Here is a 23,150-nt window from a genome sequence, read left to right on the forward strand (position 1 = left end):
TTAAGAAATATGATTATCATTTGCCAGTTCTGATTTCTGCCTCTGGGCTGATAAGATGTGTCCAAAAATTTATTTTCGCTCATTCTCAGATACCAAAACAGAAGGGATCTTTAATGAAATGCAGGAGCTGAACTGACATTCATTAGTGCTAGCAATAGGCAAGTGTTTGCAAAGTCAAGTTGAAACGCTTCAATAAAAAAGACCTTTGTGCCTGAGGCATACTCTGCCTTCTTTGCTAAAGTTGTGGTGGATTCTTTTTAAAGTAATGACAACATAGCTTGTTTATTCTTAACATTTTTAAATCTTCCATGAAGGAAATATTGTAGGAGCTAAATAAACTAGTTCACTGGATAATTAATTTTTAGAAACAAAACTGATATTGGCCCTTTGTCATGTCTGTTAGCAGAGATGAGCAGGCATGGGACTGGTCAAGAAAGAGCAGTGTCAGGGCTACTTGGGCTCATATCTCGATCTGGCTTCTGATGCCATTTGTCCAAAATGATTTCTCAAAACATCAAAACTCCCTCATCCTGCCCAGCACCCTCCCCACACCTTGTACCTCTTAGCCCAGGGGAGCATTCTTCATGGATCCACCTGGAAGATGGGCAACAAGGGCAATGGGAACCCCAAGGTCTGATTACCTGTCCTACCCTTTACTCACAGGCACAAATTAGCATTTGTCAAGTCAGTCAAGTCTCTTGTGTTTTAGAACAAGGAATGTTTTTTAACAACCAGAGCTGTTGCTGTAGAGATGAGGGAAGTGAGATCCTGAGCGGTTAGGTAACGTGTCCAAGGTCAACACAGCACGTCAGTGAAGCTAAGACCAGCATTTCTCTCGGGCCTCAGACTTACTGTCCCGCTGTCCTTCTGTGGCTTTAGTTTGAAAAGAGAGGATTGCTTCTCCTCATTCTCTCTTATACTCCATGGCTATTTCAATGACCTATTTCTACCGTCTCATAATATTTCTCTTTTCAGAGAAAGCCCACCCTGTGGTATAATGATTTCCATTTTCTCCTGCTGTTTAGAAAATGTTTTACCTGCACGTTAGTTAGTGTGGAGCTTGGATCTCCTTGGAGAAGGGCGTCCTGGTTGTTGTGACCCATCCAGGCAGAACCAGCGGAGCTGGCCAAGTGGTTTCTCTGCATCACTTGTCTGTCAGATAAGGGCCACCTGCTAACTGATTGGCACAGTGAAACTTGGATCCAACAAGCTCCACAGTGACACAGAATTTCATATTAAAGAATGCCAGGGAATTGATGTTGCTCTTCCTCAGGAACAAAAGGTGTCAGAAGTTAGATAGACCTGAACAATCAAGAAAATATAAGTATATATGCCTTCCCATCTCTCTGTTCCCAACCCAGAAGATGTGATCTGCCAGTATAAGATAAATCCAACTAAACCCTTGGGACAAAGAGAGAGAATGCTGAGCTCATCAGTCATTGGGCCAAAATCAATCCTGAGATGGCTGATAAACTGATTATCTGGATCAATTTCTCTGTTTCCTGCTCTACCCCCTTAGGACTGAACTAAACTTTCCCTTCAATACAAACAGTATTAAGTGTCTATCTGAAAAGCATGTTGGCAGGCACTGGTTAAGAATAAAAAGATAAATCTTAGATTTGATAGGCAGAGCTTGAGCATTAATTAGAGTCAGGAAGACTTGGGTAAGGATCCTGGCTTTGCCATTTACTAGCTTTGTGTCCTTGAACAAATCACTTAAACTTTCTGAGCCTCCATTTCAACATGTTGTATCAGTCAGCTGTAGCCACAATTTTGCTGCATAGAAAACCACCCCAAACTCAGTGGCATGTAACAATAAGCATTTATTTCTTCCTCGTGAGCCTGCAGGGCAGCTGAGGTTTGATTGATTTAGTCAGGGATGGCCCCCTTCTGCTCCACATTTCTCTCACCTTCCTTGGAAAAAAAACAACTATCTGCTGCAGAAGAGCATGAGAAAAGGGTGACCCTAACCATGCAGGTATCTTGAAAGTCTCTATTCACATCATGTTCAATAGCATCCCATTAGCCAGGCAAGTCGCATGACCAAGCCAAACAGTCAAGAAGCAGACTCTCTGCCCTCCATGAGAATTTAGGTATATATTAATATATGGCGGAGTCAAGAATTGGGGACTAATGAAACATTCTTCTATTCCTCTAATGTAAACTATTGCTAGAATGTAACCCCTTTATGGTCAGTGAAGGGGGTTGTCCTTTTGATCCAGCTGTGACCTCTGATGAATGTTACACCTCTCCGTACATTGTAGGCCAACATAAGAAGTTAGGTATTGGGTGACCACTTTGTAGTTTGTACAGGTGTTGAATTACAATGTTATACACCTGAAACTTATCCTATATAATAAAAGCCCAGCAACTGAACAGTGGAACGACCAGAATGACTGGTCAACCAGTTGCTATGACACGCACTGACCACCAGGGGACAGATGCTCAATGCAGGAGCTGCCCCCTGGTGGTCAGTGCACTACCACAGTGGAAGCGCCGCTCAGCTGACTGGGATGAGTGGCTGCTCCCGCTGTGAACCCCGGGCCAATGGGCAGGAACCCGGGCTGCAATTGTTACCTCCTCGCCCCAGGCTCCACCTCCTCGCTCCCTGCCACCTCCTCTGGATGCCCATAGGCTGCACAGCACCGCCAACAGACTTGCAGAGCTGACCCTGGAGGCTGGGAGGCGGGTTTGTGGCTGCCGTGGGACTGAGGCCTACTCCACCACCTCTCAGTGCTTTTGTCCCTGGGCCCAGCCCTGACTGGGTTCCCTGGAGAGGCGAATGCTCTGGCTCCACGGAAGATGCCGGAACAGGGAGCAGCCACTCAGAGGGCGGGTCCACAGCTGCTCAGCTGACTGGGATGAGCGGGGCTCCCACAGCGGGCCAATCCCCGCAGGCCATGCCCCCGACTAGTGCATGAATCCCGTGTACCAGGCCTCTAGTATAATAATAATAAAGATTCAATGGTGTGATAAAGCAACTACATAGAGCAGAGGATACGAGAATCATGGAGACTTCTTCGGCACAGCTAATCTTTAACTGCAGCTCACATCAGCAGAGAATGGAAATCATTACCATCTAATGACGTCAGGGTTCTAACCGAATTGAAATATTGGCTTCCCTCCAATTCCCCATGATTTTCAGGCCATTTCCTAAAAAGCAGCAATGTAACTCATATTGGGTTTCAGATAGCACAATAGATCAAAGCATAGATTGCTTTGAAAATGTCCATTTTTCTAGGAATTACTCTCCTTGACTATCAGTAGTACTCAAGCTATTCTAAATCGTCGGGCTGTGTGTAGAGGACAGAAGGTTGGGGCACTAGTTGAAACTATGAACATGAATGTGAATGTCAGTCCTTTTCCTGTCATTTAACAGGATGCAGGTCTTCAGAGAAAGACCGTTTTTCCTAGCATGACATATCCATCCACTGCCTAAGATAGTGGTCGCCAACCTTTCGGACCTCACTGACCACCAGTGGTCCGCGGACCACCGGTTGGCATCCGCTGGCCTAAGATGTCAGAAGTTTCAGATTCCCTCTCACTAGTAGTACCTTTCAGGAAAACCCAGAAATATCCAGGGGAGAATGGTCTCCCTGCTGGGCTGGTTTTCTGGGAATCTTATCAGGTGGCAGAGCAACCCAGGGCTTGGAAGCCTGAGCTCTGGGATCTACCACTGGGTTCAAACTCAGATCCACAACTGGGTAGCTGTGTGACCTGGGGCCGGTTGTTTAATTTCTATGGTGGTCATGAATGCTACTCACAGGGGTCAGTTTCCCTCTCCTCCTGGCACCCAGAAGACTCCTTTGCAGTTGGGTAGTGCCGTGTAACTAGTTCTGGCCAACGAATTGTGATAAATGAGTTCTGTGTAACTTCTGGGCTTTAATATTTAATAACCAGTATAAGATTCTCCAGAATTTTCTTTTGTCTCTCCAACACTATGACCAGCAACATTCCAGATGGTGGCTGCTTCGTCAGCCTGGGCCCCAGAGTAATGGCAGTGAGCAGTCCCCCTGGTGACCTGTATGTAATAGACTTGTAGCAGGAGGGAGAAAAAACCTTGGTCTTAGTAAGCCATCATGATTTTGAGGGTTATTTGTTACCACAACTTAACCTTATCTACCCTGATTGATACACCTCATTAAATCTTTGTTATTTTATCTAAAAATAATAATAGTATAATCTAGTTTATGAAATAATCATGGGGATTAAATAGGGTAATATGTGTGCAATACTTAGAGTGTACCTAGCACATAGTAAATTCTTAATATATATTTTACCTATTGTGTGTGTGTGTATATATGTATATACATATACATATACATATACATTATTAAGTTATGCCATATTCTAATTTTGTCTCTAGCAAGTTATTTATTTGAAATAAGTTATTAGTCATGTGACTGAGAAACTCACTTACCCTCAAATTGCATTACTAGTATGTTAGACAAGGTAAGCTACAGCTTTAAACTTTTACACTTAAAATCTATTAAGGAATAACTCAGGAAACTCATCCTGGTGTTTCAAAGATACTTTGTGGCTCAGGGAAACAAAATATGTGAGAAAGCTAAACATTATCCTCTCCCCTTTTCCAGTTGCCCCACACTCCCCCCCCCCCCCCCCTTTAACTCTCCAAACAGAAAGTCCTTATTACAGATTCTTCTGCATCCTTTTCTGAAGATTTCTGCCCAGGGTTGTAAATTCTTAGCAACAAACTGGTTTCCCAGTTTAGGCACCTGCATCCTTGGTAGTCCATCACCTCTCTCTATTCTGTTTTCAGTGTATGTGCATAGTATCTGGTTTCATCAGTAAGATTTCCCCTGGCTCCAGGCCACAGCCCTGGAGAGAATAGAATCCTGTCCTTGCTCTACCTTAGCCCTGGCTCAAGATGGCCCCCTTCACACCACCACTCACAACCACTGAGACTTGTCCTCCAGCTTCTTTAGTCCTGCCTATACTTTCTAACAGTAGCATGTTAATACATTTAGTTAAACTGTAGGAAATTGCCATTTTTAGGTTGAATATGGAAATTTCATATGGTTGAACCTATATGTGAACCCAATTTGCAAAAGAGAAGTGATTTCACCACATCCATGTTGGATCCTATCAAGAATCTTATGTGTTTCTTCCTCCTTACCTTGTTAAACTGAGGGTTATTCTTACAGACCATACTTTATGCTATTGTATGTAATCCCCTAACCTCCCACCCACAACACGTGGTCTACAGACAATCCTGCTACTATATGTATTGACTGCCATTTCCTGATACCTATTGTTGGCATCCGCGTTCCCACATTTTGGCTATTTATAAAGGTGTCATTTACTATTACTTTGTGAGAGACAATAACACTTCTTTTCTTTAACCTCTTTCAGATTGAAGACATCATTACAAAGATGCAAGATGACAAGACAGGGGGCGTGCCCATCAGAACAGTCAAGAGCTTTCTCTCCAAAATCCCCAGTGTTGTCACAGGTAAACATTCTTCTTACAAGGTTTTGGTGGCAACAGAGAAAGGCTGAAGAGTTTTGTAGCCTTGATTGTGACCTGGGGGAGAGGGGTGTCTAAGAATTTGTGAATAGTAAAGATGGTACCTTCAACATGCTTCTTACAGTTGAGGGTAGTCCTGGTTTCTAGGAAGAGGTTACTCTTTGCTGATAATTAAGAATGGTCTTACCATGCCTGACCAGCCCTTCTGTGTATAGATTAAGGATTCTGGGAAATAACAAGTGCATTAATAAACAGGCTAGCCCATCAGCAATCTGGCCTACAGGATGTAGACAAGCACAAAAATGTTAAAGAACTTATTTTAGTTTCAAACAAGCTTTAAGAAAGATGTTTTTCTGCGTTATTTTGGGGGAGGGGGGCAATTGTATGTTTTGTGGGCTCATTCACCAATAAAAAGGAGTGGACTATTGATACATATACCAACTTGGATGAATCTCAAAGTAATTTTTCTGAATGAAAGAAGCCAGTCTCAAAAGGTTAGATACTATATTATTCCATTTATATGACATTTCAAAAACTATAGTGCTGGAGAACAGATCCATGGTTACCAGGGATTGGGAATTATGGGAAGAATGTGCTACAAAGGGATAGTGCAAGGGAATTTTAGGAGGCAATGGAACTGTTCTGTATCCTGCTTGTGGCGGTGGGCTGCTAACATGAATCAGCAAAAGAAATTGAGGAGTACATACTTCCACTCGTTTGTACCTTCTTCCATCTCTTTTTTCAATGTCCTGTAGTTTTCTGAGTATAGGTCTTTTACCTTCTTGGTTAAATTTATTCCTAAGTATCTTAATTTTTTGTTGTTGCAGTGGTAAATGGGATTGTCTCTTTAGTTTCTCTTTCTGAGAGTTCATTATTGGTGTATAAAAATACTGTCAATTTCTGGATGTTAATTTTGTATCCTGCTACTTTGCCAGATTCATTTATTAAATCTACTAGTTTGGAGTGGAGTTTTTAGGGTTTTCTATGGGGGAAGAGATTAACCAAAGAACCTACATTCGTATATGCACTGCCCATGGACACAGACATTAGGATGGTGAGGGCTAGGGTTGAGTAGGAACTGGGTGAAGGGGAGCAATGGGTGAAAAAAAAAGGGAGGGGGGGACATCTGTAATACTCTCAACAATAATATTTTTTTAATATTAAAAAAGAAATGGAGGAGTAGCTGGAGACAAGGAGAAAAATCAGGAGGATATGGTTTCTTGGAAGCCAGATTTTCAAGAAAGTGATTCAAGGAAGAGTGGAATTGATCTACTATGTAAAAAAATCAACAAAGATTAGGACTGAGAATCGATAACTGAATTTAGCAACATCAAAATTGATTGCTGACCTTGATAAGTGCACATTCCATGAAACATTGAGGGCAGAAAGCCTCATTGGAGTTGGTTCAAGTCAGAATGGGAAGAGAGCAATTTGAAGAAGTGAGTGTAATTAATCTTTGAAGGAATTTTTCTTAAAAGGAAGACATGCAGTGGTATCTAAATGGGTAAATGGGGTCAGGACTAGCAGGATTTCAAATAATGTGAAAGTGGCAATATGTTTATAATGATGAAAATGGCTCACTCAAAAGGGAAAAGTGGTACAAGAGAAACAGGGAAAATTCAAGAAGTGATATCAGCAAGTAGGTAAGAGATTGAATGTAATGCATAGGTGGGAAGACTTGGGTAGGAAGATGTACAATTTATTCATAGAAAAAAGAAGGGACTCATAATAGATGCACAGAGGTACAAATAAGCATAGAAATGTGGTGGGAGCTCTTAGAAGTTTTCTTCTAATTGTTTCTATTTTCTTAGTAATATGGGAAACAAAGAGGGTAAGTTGCTGAAGGTCTGGGGAGAAATTAGAAGCTATAAAATAGTCATCTAGGAAAGTAAAGAGATTAATTGGTTAAGGAAATAGAGTTTGGAGTGGTAGGTAGCATTAAGGATTCTCTTGAGATTATTAACATTTATGAATTTAAAGAGAGGCTATTCTTTCTCCAGCCAATTTAGCTCCCCAGATGTGGGCACCTATTAGGTAGAAAGTTGGACTTAATTAAGGCTATATCAAATATAAGAGTGTGATAAATCAAGAAAAAGGCAAGAGAACAACCAAAAGGATTGACCATTAAATTTTAACTGAATAATGAGATAGGTGAGGAACAGTGAAGAGCAGTAATTACAATAAATTTTAAGTCCAGTGGCAAAAAAGTTTTGGAGTTGGAGGTGAGAGTAAGAGAGCTAAAAATATAGGAGGTAACATTTGGATAGTTAATATCTAGGGTTGCAATATATTAGTGGTGACAACAAGTAAGGTATGACCAAGGGAATAAATGACTAAGATAGGATGAAAGACAAGATCTATGGAAGAGAGGAAGTCAAGGAACTAAGTAGCCATGATTTTGGTAGATTGAGCTATCTGGATATTGAAATCACTTCTGGGAGAGTGTTAGAGAGGGTGGTTGTGGATCTGTGGTTAAAATCTTTATAGAATGAGAGGCAGAGGCCCAGGGATCAATAAATGACTTTCACAACAAAAGGTCTAGGTCATTTAATCTGATGTCATGGGAGTCAAAGCTGAGTGTTGTTGTTTTTTAAAGAAGAAGGAGGGAATGAAGGCAGTCTGAAAGAAGCCATAAGAAACATAAGCCATAAGATCACTTACCTGCCTTCAAACCCCATGATGTATAAGGCATGGGAGGCAAAACAGCCGCCATCTAAGAGGGCTTCAGGGAAGCATGGCCACTGGGGAAGAACAAGAAGGTGAAAGGAATATTGACTGAAAAGTTGAGGATATAAAATTTTTTGCTTATGATTGACCATGAGTTCCAGAGATCAAGTGAAAGCATTTCAGAAAATGATAAGTGTATGACCTGGGGAATAAATGTCCACAGTTGCTAGGTACCAGGCACTAGAATAGTCACAGCAGATATAAAGGTGAATGGAAACCTGATCTCTACTTTCAAAAGCTATTAAGTTAGTGAGAGAAACAGACACTGGTAGAACAATAATTATATGAACTGTGTGCTATAATAGAAGAATGAACAACGCCCAGAGGAGAGAATTGTGAGTTTTTCTTGAGTATATCTAGAACATTTCTCTGAGGATATATATCAGTATCTTGCATAACCAACTACTACAAACCATAATGAATCTTTATTTCTCATCATCATGATTCCATGACTTGGCAATCCAGGCATTTCTTCTGCTCGTCTCACCAATGAGGCCCTACTCATCTGATAGTTCAGTTGATGCCACAGGGTGGGTCTCACTCATTTGTTTAGCAGCAATGCTTAGTCTTAGCTGGGGCTTCGATTCTCCTCCATATCGCCTTGTACCCCCAGTAGGTTATACTGGGCTTCTTCACAGCCTGACAGTCTCAGAGTGCCAAGAGGGAGAAGACGAAAACTATAAGGCTTCTTAAAGCCGAGGCTCCAGAACTCAAACAATGTCAAGTCCACCACAGTCTATTCTTTAAAGCAAATCCCAAGACCACCCCTGACTTAAGAGGGGGGAGAAACCAGCTCCACCTCCTGGTGCAGGAGTAGCAATGTCAGGTTGACCATTATTATAATTATCCACCACATTAATAATTTTAGAACTAGGCCTTAAACATGAATAGAAAACTGGGGAAGGTAATTGCAGGTGGAGAAAAAAAATTTTTTTGCATAGGCCCAAATGCATGAAAAGTATACCCGGTTTCAGTCAAAATGATTTTGTTTATGGAGTTGGAATTTAAGACACATTTATGGAGGGTTGAGACTAGTTAGAGAATCTTTAGATGAAGGAGTCTAAGCAAGTAATAAAGACGGCTGTTTCAACAACAATCACAGCACCAACTGAACTGAAACCATAATTCTAGAGCTACACCTCATTTAGTCATCACAAAAACCCTGTAAAATAGAAACTATTATTATCACCATTTTGTAATTGAGGAAACTACAAATTCAAGAGCCTAAATTACCTTTTCAAGGTCACACAAGTAGTCAACATTATACCTTTTATCTTTTTGTCAGATTGGCAAAAGGTATAGTATATATTTTGGTGTGCCACAGAATTTTAGTAATTAGTTTACCTGCGCCATGAAATGAAAATGGTTGAAAATCACTATGGTAGACATATCCTGGGCCTAATGCCTGCCAACTCCAGGAAACCAGCCAGGTTGCATGGCCTTTCCCATCTGTAATAGACAGTTATTCAAGGATAATTCTCCATCACCTGAATGTCATGAGGAATTTTCCAGGGACTTTGAAGATTAGTTTCTTCCAGGCTACCCTCAGAAACATAAATTCCTAGCATACAAGAGCCACAAGATACATCTAGTCTCACTATTCTTGCGGAAACACGATATAATGTGCTCAAAAACCACACAACTTGTTAGGGACAAAACCAAGATAGAATGTGGATTCTTCACTACCATTGCAATGCTGTTAATTCCATTAACTCATGCAGAAGACTGTTACAGACTCCTGAATTGGAACAGTTCCTTACAGGTGTCTGATGCCTTCCCACTGAACATGAGAATAGCTTGCGTAGTTTGTTAAAAATACAGATGCCAGGGCATCCCCACGGACCTGGACTCCGGACCTTCTATTTTCAGCATCTGCCCAGATTATCTAATATCCCCTAATATCCCCTATCTGAACTTGAAAATCAGTACAACCACCACGTTCCTGCAAAGTGCTCCCCACCTTCTGCTTTAATAGACTCTAACGGTGAATGTCATCTTCTCTCATTCCATCTTTGGACAACTTTGACCTGGGAAAACTTCTTCCTTACTAGTATAACAAATTGAAACTTACCCGCCTCCTTGTAGTTTTAACCCATTAGTCTCAATTCAACCTCTTTCTCAAAATCTAAGCATAGAAAAATGAATCTGGTATAAAAGTATGCCCACCTGGCTCTTTCTTACGAATTTTTATTATACAAATAATGTTCTGATTATATGCTATGTACATGCATTTTTATTCTGCTTATCTCAGCACATTTTTTTCATGTGTACCTTTCTATCTCTCCTCATAGCCTACACATTATTTTTAATGGCTTTATGTGGTTATAAATATGTTTAAGTATTTGTCTACGGCTTCTTAACAGAACAGTTTGTGTAAAAGAGTTTAGGGCTACTAGCTAGTTGTATGACTTGAGCTGGTAAATGGGTGACTTTTGGGCATCACCAGCCTAACTGACCTCTGTTTCCTCATTTGTGGATTAACAGGCTTGGATTAAACAGTATCTATGATCCATTCTGGCTCTGATGTTCTGTGGTTCTTCACAGGATCCGTGTGGACTTGGTGCTTTCTAATTAGTCATCGAGATGGTCTAATGAATCTACCCTAGGTTAATCTAGGTCATCAGTTTTCTCTTGAACTGTGATACTCCCAGATGAGAAAACAAGAGAACCAGATTAGAAAACCTGAGAGTTACCCAACAATTAGTCAACATTCTTGATCTTTGTTAGTCTACCTGCTACATAGAAACAAACATAAAGAGGCAGCCAAAATAAGGAGACAAAGAATCATGCCTCCCCCAGACACTAGACCACCTTTTTACCCCATACACAAGAATAAACTCAAAATGCATTAAAGACTTAAATGTAAGACTCAAAACTACAAAAATCCTAGAAGAAAACATAGAAAGTAAAATCTCAGACGTTTCTCATAACAATATATTTCCTGATATGTCGTCTCCTTCCTTAGACAAGGAAAACAAAAGAAAAAATAAACGTATGGAACTACATCAGACTAAAAAGTTTTTGCACAGCAAAGGAAACTGTCAACAAAATTAAAAGACAATTCACTGAACAGGAGAACATATTTGCCAGTCATACATCTGATAGGGGTTAATATCCAAAATTTATAAAGAATTTACACAACCCAGCACCAATAAAACAAACAATCCAGTTAAAAAATGGACAAAGAACTTGAAAAGACACTTCTCCAAAGAGGACACACAGATGGCCAATAGAATATGAAAAGATGCTTAATGTCACTAATCATCATAGAAATGCAAATTAAAACCACAATGAGTTATCACCTCACACCTGTCAGAATGGTGTTTATCGGTAAATCAACAACCAACAAGTGCTTTCTAGGATGTGGAGAAAAGGGAACCCTAGTGTACTGTTGATGGGATTGCAGATTGGTGCAGCCACTGTGGAAAACAGTACTGAATTACCTCAAAAAATAAAAAATGGAACTGCCTTATGATCCAGCAATTTCACTTCTGGAACTATAGCCAAAGAAACCCAAAACACTAATTCAAAAGGATATATGCACCCTTATGTTCATAGCAGCATTGAAACAACCCAAGTGCCCATCAGTAGATGAGTGGATAAAAAAGCTGTGGTACATTTACACAATAGAATACTACTCAGCCGTAAAAATGGGAAATCATACTTTTTGCGATGGCATAGATGGACTTGGAGAGTATTATGCTAAGTAAAATGAGCCAGTCAGAGAAAGATAAATACTAAATGATTTCATTTATATGTGGAATCTAATGAACAAAATAACAACATAGAAACACACTCATAGAGACAGAGAACAAACTGACAGCTGTTAGAGGGAAGGAGGTCTTGGGGGTTGACTGAAAATGGTGAAGGGATGAAGCAAAAATAGAAAATAAAAACTCAAAGACACAGACAATAGTATGGTGATTACCAGAGGGAAGGGTGTGTGAGGGGAGGTAGAAGAGGGTAAAGGGGGGATAAATGGTGATGGAAGAAGATTTGACTTTGGGTGATGAACACACAATACAATATACAGGTGATATATTATAAAATTGTACACTTCAAACCTATATAATTTTATTAACTATTGTCACCCCAATAAATTCAATAAAAATAAGAAATTACCAAAACTGGCATATAAAGAATTTTAAAATTGAATAAGTATATACCTGTCTAAAGGAATTTAATTTATAGTTAAAATTTTCCCCATGAACAAAACTAGTCCATGTTAGCTTCCTAGGTAAATTCTATTAAAGATTTAAAGGAAGAAATAATACTAGTTTTACGTTGACAAGGTGAGAATACTTCCCAGATCATTTTATGAAACTAAGATTATCCTGATACCAAAAACAGACCAAGGCATTACAGGAAAGAAAACCAAGTACAATGTCTCTCGTGAAAATCACTACAAAAATGTTAAACAAAATATTAGCAACTTGAGTCAAATAATATCTTTAAGTCAGGAGTTGGCAAACTTTCTGTTAAAGCCAAGTGGCAAATACTGTGGGCAATGTGAGCCATACAGTCTCTGTTGCTATTATTCAACTCTGCCTTTGTAATCCCAAAATAGCCATAGATTACATACAAGTGATGGGAGTGGCTGTGTCTCTATGAAATTGTATTCATAAAAATAGGTGGCAAGCCATAGTTTGTATCCCATAAACAGAATATTGAGCAAAAGAAGGCAAATGCAGAAGAAAACATACTGTATGATTCCATTTACATAAAATTCAAAAAGCAAACTAGGGAATGATAGTATTGAGGGATATATAATAGGTGATGAAAGTGACCACAGAAGTAGAGAAGTGACATCCATTTACCTCTGCAGGACAGGAGTGTACTGTGATCAGGATAATATATTCAACACTCCTGGAGTGCTCGGGAAACTTTCTTAACCTTTGTTATGGTAACATGAATGTTTTAGTTAAATAATTCAAACAGTACATTATTTATATGTAGTGTTTTATGATTCTTTAAAAGTTTTTTTCCCCTTTTTTTGTCTTTTTCTATTTTTTAAAATAACTATTGTTGAAATTATTACATATGTCCCCTTTTATCCCCCACTGACCCCCTCCAGCCCTCCCCCTCCCTCCATCCCAGGCCTTCAGCAATTTTTAATAAAAAAGTAATTTGACCCAGCTGGTGTGGCTCAGTGGTTGAGCATTGACCTATGAACCAGGAGGTCATGCTTTGATTCCTGGTCAGGGAATATGGCCGGGTTGCCGGCTCAATCCCCAGTAGGGTGCCTGTAGGAGGCAGCCAATCAATGATTCTCTCTCATCATTGCTGTTTCTATCTCTCTCTTCTTCTCCCTTCCTCTCTCTGAAATCAACAAAAATATGTTTAAAAAATAATAATTTGAAGTCAGAGCAGTGAATAAAGACCAGGAAATGTCAATTGTCAATGCAAAGTCCCAATTTTGGTTTAAAAAAGGTATGACTCCGAATAAATGAAGCTGGTTTTCTCCTTGTCCTTATAAACTGGTTCATAAATTTAACTCTAAAGAGGATTTCCAAAAACATTTGTAGCATAGCCAATACTAATGGAAATAAGGATCTAGCCTCTGAGAGGCCAACGCTGAAAAATACAAGGCTTAATTAAATATTGACTATGCTGTGTTTGCCTTAACAAATATAACTCTGCTATAACACATTTTCTTTGAATGCATGCATTTTTGCTTTCTTCTAATGAAGTTCCTTTTAGCAACAACATCCAGAAATCCTGTCAAGTTATACTGTGAAAGCAAAAGGCATAACTCTGATATTCTTGGCCTTTGTGACATTAAAATCTTGCTCTAAATGTCACATCCATTCATCTTTTTCACATGTTTCTTGTTTGATTTTTTTCCCCTTTGAGAAGAAATGCTAAGTGAAATAAAAGAAGGAAAAGACAATTCACTTATTAAAAGTGAAAATATACCACATGGCCCTCTAATTTGTGCTCTTGAATTTCTTTTCAGCACCCATTAAAAAGTCTGTTTCAGAGTGAGGTAAAATTTAAGAAGAGACTGAAGTCTGTTAATTAATTAATTGTAATTGGTCCAGGGTCACTGAGACTTTTTAAAGGTAAAAATCAGGAAACTAGTGTGGGCACCTTGCCCTGTAACAAAGGATGGTGGGTTAGCAACAACTATTGATTTTAATGAATCAACTGTTGTCTCATAGGATCTATACACTAAATTGGCTGGACGTGTTGCTGGAAGGAAGACTAGCAAAATCATGTTGCTAGTAGGAAGTCTATGCAAAGATTGTGAGCATGGAGACCATTAATTTTCAGCTTAGCTCCTTAGGCAGTTGATTTTGTCATTTTGTTCTACTGAGTACAGTGGTACCAGATAAAGCTATAATTTATGGCAACACAAAACATTTTTAATGCCATTTAAAAATAATTATGGCATGTATTATATATTTAGAAATTAAAGCCAAATTTAGATGTTGTCATTGTGTCATCTATGAAGACTTTTTTTTTTTTGCCTTAAACGTATCAACTTCCATAAGGCATGTTTTACACAAATAAAGCCTAATTCTACCTTCATTTGCAACCAGAGGAAATTTGAGTTATTTTTATATAAAACTTGGATGATAACACCTATCTAGTTTTGGGTTCTAAGACATCATTTTCCAGATCCAAGAATAATATTATTGCCTGGCCAGCATGGCTCAGTGGTTGAGCATCAACCTATGAACCAGGAAATCACAGTTTAATTCCCAGTCAAGGCACATGCCCAGGTTGCAGGCTCAATCCCCAGTGTGGGGCATGCAGGAAGAAGTCAATCAATGATTCTCTCTCATCATTGATGTTTCTCTCTCTCTCTCTCTCTCTCTCTCTCTCTCTCTCTCTCTCTCTCTCTCTCTCTTTCCCTGCCTCCCTCCCTCTCAAAAGTCAATGAAAACATATATTTTTAAAAATGTTAATAGTATTAAGGCAGGATCTTCTGCAGAGTTCTACCCTATAGATTCTTCAGGTAATACATATGTCCCTATAGTATTATTTTCCTGAGAATTAATGATGACAGCAACATTTGTTGAGCTCATCATAGCTAACACTTGGCTATCAGCCTTATCTAAAGCATTCCCATCTTTATCCTGATGTATATAAGCAAACTGCTGGGTGGAGTGTGGGTTGGAGAGTCCAAAGAGGGCACTCTACAGACTCATTCACTGTTCATAAGTTTTTCCTAAACAACACTCCGTAAATCCAAGTATTTCCTGCCTCTGAAACAAGTGAGGAGGGCTGGCAGATAGGGACCATAGTGTGGTATGATGCCCAAGGAGAAAGATGTAGAATCCTGACCCCCAGAACCCCTGTGACTCCTGAAAGCTCAAGGAAGGATCTCAGTGGAGATGGAAGAAGAGGTAGAGAAAGGAGAAATGAAGCAGAGCTCATCTTGCTCCACCCCAAGACTCCATGGACAGGGCTGGTTAAAAGGAAAGAAATAAGAGTCAAATTGGGATTTAAATTTTAAACTGAATTGCAAGTAACCAGAAAGCTAAAGAGTCCGCCTAAGACATCACTAAAAAAAGCAAAAAAGATTTGACTTTTCATGTTTGAAGACAGGGATAGGGGAAAGTAGTCATTTCATGTCCATACCTCATTGTGTTCATATCCTATATAATAAAAGGCTAATATGCAAATCAACCGAACAGCAAAACAACTGGTCACTATGATGCACACTGACCACCAGGGGGCAGATGCTCAAGGCAAGAGCTGCCCCCTGGTGGTCAGTGTGCTCCCACAGGGGGAGCGCTGCTCAGCCAGAAGCCGGGCAAGTGCAGTGGCGGTGGCAGGAGCCGCTCCTGCCTCCGAGGCAGCACTAAGGAGTAGTGAGCCTAGCGGTAAGGAGAGAGGGTGCAGGCCAGGCTGAAGGACCCTCCCCTCCCCATCGGGCCTCTAGTTGTTCAATAAACTGGATAAAATACTTAGTGACTAAAGGTATCTGGGACTTCGGTTTCTGCTCATACAGTCAACTCAATGTCACACAAAACCTTTTTGGAGAAGAACACTGAACTGGTGAGAAAGTATGGGAAATCTTAGAAGCTGTAACCTGGAAAGTGAGAATCCAGAGACGTCAACTAATATTGGATCAGCCTTTCTCAGAGGACACTTGCCAGTTCTGGGTAGTCCAGACCCTGGCTTTTAAGAGCTCACTCATGTGGGTGTCAGGCAACCAAGCTGAGAAGGAGACGGTCACTTCAGTGCCATCACTGGGAGATGATGGGACTACTTGGTTATTATTAGCGTGAAAGAAAGGAGGAAAAAAATCTCCCTAGATAATTCCTAATCCAAGATCCTAAGTCTCCTCTTGGTGGTTTGGTGTCTTACCAAACCCTGTGTGGCCTGAAAGAGCCAAGCAACAATATAAAGTTCTCCACTTCGGTTCTGCCCTAAGGTGCTGGCAGAAGCAAGTACATCTCATCTCTGGAGGAGCCCACTGTAAATATGGATCTCGACAATTCCCCCCCAAAAAAACAAAATCATCAGAAATGTAAGAAAACAAACCTAGCCTAGCTAGTGTTGCTCAGTGGTTGAGTGTCAACCCATGAGGTCACAGTTTGATTCCTGGTCAGGGCACATGCCCGAGTTGCTGGCTCAATCTACAGTAGCGGGTGGGGGGTGTAGGAGGCAGCCAGTCAATGATGTTTCTCTCTCATTGATATTCTATCTCTCTATCCCTCTCCCATGCTCTCTAAAATTCAATAAAAACATTTTTTTAAAGAAAACAAACCTACATGAGTGAAAGTCGGCGGCAAGCACAAATAGCAAAATCCAACCCATGAAGATGGCAGATTTTGGAATTATTATCTACACATGTAGACTAATTATTAGGTCAGACCACATGAAATTGCCATTTTTGTATGTCCAAACTAGGCAATATCTGCAATTTCACATGTTTAACCTGATATTTTTAAAGAAATGAAAGGGTTTTGGAAGTCTAACCTTTTAATGAATGTTTTTAAATATCCCCACAAATAAATGACCAGGTTTTTGCATATAGGTTCTGCAAACATTCAATAAACAAATAGGTTTGATCTTATGTAAACTTTTAGAAACAATAGGGAAAAAAAAGACAGATCACTCTCCAACTCATTCTATGAGATTAATTCAATTTTACTATCCAAACTAGGCAGTGCCAGTGTGGCACAGGGAAATTTGTTTTATCAACAGATGAAAAAATCCTAAACAAAATAGTAGGAAACTAAATCTACAAACACGAGGAGGAAAATGATCATAGCTCTTGTGGGGTAAAGAAAATAGAAACTCAAGGAGCAGGACTGGCTCTTGTAAAGAGCAAGAAACACTGAGAGGTGGAGGCACAGGGGCTGTAAAGGTGCTGGTATCACCTTTACTGGTTAGTGCAGTGGTCGGCAAACTCATTAGTCAACAGAGCCAAATATCAACAGTACAACTATTGAAATTTCTTTTGAGAGCCAAATTTTTTAAACTTAAACTTCTTCTAACGCCACTTCTTCAAAATAGACTCGCCCAGGCCATGGTATTTTGTGGAAGAGCCACACTCAAAGGGCCAAAGAGCCACATGTGGCTCGCGAGCCGCAGTTTGCCGACCACTGGTTTAGTCGGTCTAAGGATGTCATTCGGTTATCATTATACATTTGACACCAGTGTTGTTTAGAATTGCATGGTGATGTCTATACTTTAAATATATCTATACTTCATACCTTTTGTGAATATGTGTTTTTATTGAGATATAATTGTAATGTAGAACATAATGATTCAATATTCATATATATTGTGAAATGACATAAGTCTAGTTAACATCACCACACCCAGTACAGTTTTTTCCTTATGATGAAAACTTTTAGATCTAGCAATTTTTAAATATGCAATACGTTATTATTAACTATAGTCACATGCCGTACGTTACACCCCATGACTTACTTACTTTTTAACTGCACATTTGTACCTTTTGACCCTCTTCACCCATTTCTCCCATCCCCACCCCCTATCTCTGCCAACCACCAATCTACTCTCTGTACCTATGATTTCAGTTCGTTGGTTTTCGTTTGGTGGTGGGGTGTTGTTGTTTTTAAGATTCTATGTATAAGTGAAATCATAAAGTATTTGTCTCTCTTTGTCTGACTTATTTCACTTAGTATCATGCCCTCAAGGTCCTTCCATGTTGTTGCAAATGGCAAGATTTCCTTCTTTTTTTTTTTCCCCCCCAAAACTTACAGGCCCTTGCACAAACTTAATATCCTCATTTGTGAGTTAATGTCTGGTTTATCCTAATATGATTCTACTATATTATTTTTACCTGACCTTTCAACCCATTGATTTATTTGAACTCTTAATTTGTTCTAATTAGGAGATTTACAGGTAGAAGTGAACACGAAAGCAATAATAAGCCACATAAAGAAAGGAACACCTATTTTAAACTTCTATTACCTTATTAAACTAGACAACAGCAGCAATAAAAATTGATCTAAAGTCCACTCATGAAGGATTTCCTTCTTTTATATGGCTGAACAAAACTACATTGTGTATGTATGTGTGTGTGTGTATATATATATATATATATATATATATATATATATATATACCATATTTTCTTTATCTACTCATCTATCAATGGACATTCATTTTATGTATATATTGATGATGAATTTCACAATGAAATTTTTAGAGCTTATAACTGTATATAGTATATGTTGTAATTACAACCATGTAAAAATTATATGCATGCACATGAGTGTGTGTGGGCGTGTGTGGATGGGAGAAGGAAGAGAGAGAGAGAAGAGAGGGAGGGAGAGAGATAGAAAGACGGGAGGTTCAAAGGAATATAAACTAAAAATGAAAGTATATCATGAGATGGAGCTAAAGGAACATGCTTGCATTTAGAAGATGAGTTTGACTTTGCTGTGCTTTTGGATGATCCCTGCCTCATAAATCTAACTTTGGCCTTTTAGCAGACAGGACACCATCGAAAACCATTCAAGCTTATATATTTTCAAACAGGCTGTCTTACTCTGGGTGCCCTGTCTTTCTCCCACATGGTCAAGCTTCTGTAAACAAACCTGCAACATGATCCCTCAGACTGCTCCCTAGTTATTATCCAATCACCACCTATTCTGCTTAGTAACAGTCCCAAACATCCCATGTTCCTGCATGGAGCTGCCACCTCCCTTCATAGGGCCACACGTCCTGCTCTAAGCAAGACTGCGAAGGAAGAAAGCATAGAACTTCATCTTCATTACCAAGGTCTCTCACCCAGTTCCTTCTGTTTTACTCCCCGCCCCCCGCACCCCAAGGAAGGTTATTGATCCTTGGAGAGCCGAGGGCATGGCTGTGGAAGACAAGCACTCCAAATGCAGCAGCAAAGAGGGGCTGGGAGTGGGGAGATATGTCTGTAGAGGATTTTAAAATAATAAGAAAATTCAGTCTGCTTTATGTTATTACCATGCAATTCTAATGTCAGTGTTGAAATACTCCCCACCCAAAATTATTTTGTTGGTCCCAGACTTCTTAATTGTACAGTTACTATTGAGTTATAATAATATATGTAAGCTTCCAATGAGCACATTTTAATTACCTATCCTATATAATAAAAACATAATATGCTAATTAGACCGGATGTCCTTCCAGACGACCTTCCGGACAAAGCCGGGGCTGCAAGGGCCAAGGCAGAGGCAGCCACCCTGACGGTGGGGGCTGAGCCCCTTGCACGAATTTTGTGCATCAGGCCTCTAGTCCTTAATAACCTCATATTCTACACGGAAGTCAACTTGGAGAACCAACAGGGAAAAGGGGCCCCACACACTTAGCGACGTGCACTCATTTTGAGAGTAAGTGCTTAAAACATTTAGCATTAGGAACAGTTCATGTCTCAAACCTCTATGGCTATTTATACCACAGGTTAAAGCACACACTGATGGCACTGTGATTTTGAAGATGAAGAAACAGAACTGAGGTTATTGCAATTCGGTAACTCGGAGTTTATATTTGTATTTAAAATCTGCCTTTGAAATTGAGAACAGTGAAAACTGCAGGGTGTCGTGTGTTTGTCTGGTGAAGTTTCAATTCACGCATGAAATACTGAGTTTTAGAAACAGATTTAAAATGAAATTATTTTTGTCATTTTTGGGGTTTTAAAAAAGTGAAAATAATAAAAACAAAAATCAAGAAAATGGCCCATTATGTTACTTAGAGGTACCATTTCATGCTTATCTAATTTGTGCCTGTCACAGATGTTTCCGTTTTATTGAAGTTCACTTATTGGTTATTTATTGTCAGTGAAGAGAGGGTGTAAAAAGTGATGTGCCCCAGATGTTATAACTGGGGACCTTGCTTTCCTTTCAGCTCCCTGGAGTGTCAGGGGAAATCTAGAGCTGAGGGAAAAACGGGGAGGGTCCTTTAATGAGAGGGGACATGGTTTGTATAGTTTTTTTAAAAAAAAATCTTCAACTTCCACTATTTTCCTAAGCTTGGTCTGCCTAAGAACACACCTCGCATGTCTATTTGCTTATGTGGCAGTCCTTTTCCATAAACTGGATGATTTGAATCACCAAGGTTTTGTCAAAATATATTAAAAGCTCGGGTGTCGCATACATTACATCTGAAAGTATATCCCTGCAGCCACTTCAACATCTTTTTAAATGTTTGGGTGTTATGTTAAAAATATGTCACGGGCTACTTAGCTTTTCATATTTCTTTTGGGGATAACATGAGGAAATTTTCTGAAGACTGCTGCTGCTGTAAATCTATCCTAACAGACGGTGTGCACATAGGGGGCATTTCAGCCCTCAGGAGTCAAGTCTCCTCTGCGTTTCTTATGAAAGAATTCTTGAGAAAGAAACCTCAGGCAGTGGGGATGTGTGACTTAAATCACATAGCAGGGAACCATGTTGCTGGGAGTTCGCTACCGGCTAACGTGTACTTATATGTTTTCTTATTCAATACTCCAATCAGCGAAGCGAAGCATAGCTACATGGGCCCTTCTGATGAAGGGGAAGCTGGCGGTCGGTTGGTGACGGAGCCAAGATTTTCTCCCAGTGGGCCATCAGGTCCTCCCTGCCTCTTCTCTCCAGATTTAGGTCTGGCTTTGATCTTTAACACAATGCTGAACAAAGAATCCCAATGGGACATGTGGGAAAGGCAGTACTTTTCCCAAACTTCCCTTTAATTTGTTGACACAGCCCCAACCTATTTTCCATCTCGTACACCTTTAGTCATGAGTGGGGGGAGGGGGAGTGGAGAGAGAGGGAGAGAAAACTTTTGTCCCAAGTTGATCTTCCATTTTGCCATCAAGAAGTTCCTCAAAGGCTCTGAAAGAACCCATTCTTGTCGGGGCGCTTGGCAAACGTAGGGATTTCATGCTGTTGGACAAGTCTTCAGAGGGTTGTCCCTGGGTTTTCTTACTCAGGTCAGGGACGTGCAGGAAGTGGATCGAAGGATGGTCACTGTCATCTTGGGCGGCAATGGTTGCTTGCCTTCTATTCCTCGTCCCGGCACCAACGGCACCCCTTATCTTTTTGTCTCACTTCCATATAGAAATAATTGCAGAACCATATCTGATGGTGACCTATTGTCCCAGAGCATTGATTGGTAAGCATTCGTACATGAGCAAAGTCAGTGCAAGAAGGGCCAACACAATGTAAACTGGGCAGGAGCTCCCCACAACAGCATCCCTTAGGCCAGTGGTCAGCAAACTCATTAGTCAACAGAGCCAAATATCAACAGTACAACGATTGAAATTTCTTTTGAGAGCCAAATTTCCTAAACTTCTTCTAACGCCACTTCTTCAAAATAGACTCACCCAGGCTGTGGTATTTTGTGGAAGAGCCACACTCAAGGGGCCAAAGAGCCGCATGTGGCTCGCAAGCCGCAGTTTGCCGACCACTGCCTTAGGCGGTCTCATCCCACCTGGTCTCCAGCCCGCACAGTCCCTGCTTCATCCTCTTCAGTTTTGACTCTGGAGCTGGACTCCCTGGGTTTGCATCCCAACTCCACTCATTACTGGCTGTGTGCCCTGGCCATTTTACTAAACCTCTCTGTGCCTCAGTTTTCTCAGCTATAAATGACAGCTATTAATAATAATAGTACCTACTTTGGGAAGGATTAAATGAGTTAACATATAAAATATTTATAGTAGCATCTGCCCACAGTAAAAGCTACATGTATTTTGTAAATGTTTCCGGTTAGTAGTAGTAGTAGTAGTAGTAGTAGTAGTAGTAGTAGTAAGTATTTTTGTTATTTCGCCTGCTTGATTGGTACTTTTTTTGGAAGTGCATAAAATACTCAGTTTACCCCTCTTAGCTGTGAGAAATTCTGCTGGGCATCTTGAGTCAGTCTACTGGACACAGTGTTTCTGCTCCTATTCCAAGCTAGAATTCAGCTTGTGGAGCTGGGTGCAGAGAGCCGTGGGACCTTGCCGACTGCCTGTATTTCCCTGGGGAGGTGGAGGGGAGCAAATCATCCATACCCCAGGTGCCCAAATCTTTGTTCTATCAACTGTACTCTGGGTACCTGGGCCCCTCAGGGGTGCCTGGGCCCTCGCCGCCTTCCTTTCTCTCCTTTGCCACCATTCCTCACATAGACTGCTCTGCTGGCAGGCCCCCAAAGAATGAAGGGGCTTTTGAGACTCAGATATGGAGGACTGACTCTTGGTCCCCTGGTTCTGCTGGGTCCCTTCCTCTTGGCTTCTCTCTGGGTGAAGGACAGGATGCACTGAGTGACGGAAGTGTGGCGGGGAAAGTCACTTGAATTAATTTATCAAAATATTCCCTAATGACACCAGGGACACTTTCTAACAGCCCTTCCAACATCTGAGAGTAGGACTGGATCACCCGTGACCCATCCAGATCCCCGGGGCCTGACACAGGTCCAGGGAATATTTGGACACTAATTGTCATGAGCTGTAGCATCCTGAGTGGTACAGTTTTCACTTCCCAAGATCCACCAATGCTTATGGGTTTTTTTAGTC

At 40.4% G+C, this 23,150-nt stretch overlaps 1 protein-coding gene across 10 annotated transcripts in view; it reads left to right on the forward strand.

The window, feature by feature from the left end:
* The window catches only part of RGS6 (regulator of G protein signaling 6), a 476,765-nt gene that overhangs the window by 323,933 nt on the left and 129,682 nt on the right, over positions 1–23,150 (forward strand). For all 10 annotated transcript variants that reach the window (XM_079768733.1, XM_079768734.1, XM_079768737.1 and 7 more), the window contains exon 3: positions 5,374–5,473. In XM_079768733.1, coding sequence (XP_079624859.1) covers positions 5,374–5,473 — 100 coding nt within the window. The remainder of the gene's footprint in view (positions 1–5,373; positions 5,474–23,150) is intronic.

This window comes from Cnephaeus nilssonii (genome assembly GCF_951640355.1).
Source record: "Cnephaeus nilssonii genome assembly, chromosome: 4".
NCBI lineage: Eukaryota > Metazoa > Chordata > Mammalia > Chiroptera > Vespertilionidae > Cnephaeus > Cnephaeus nilssonii.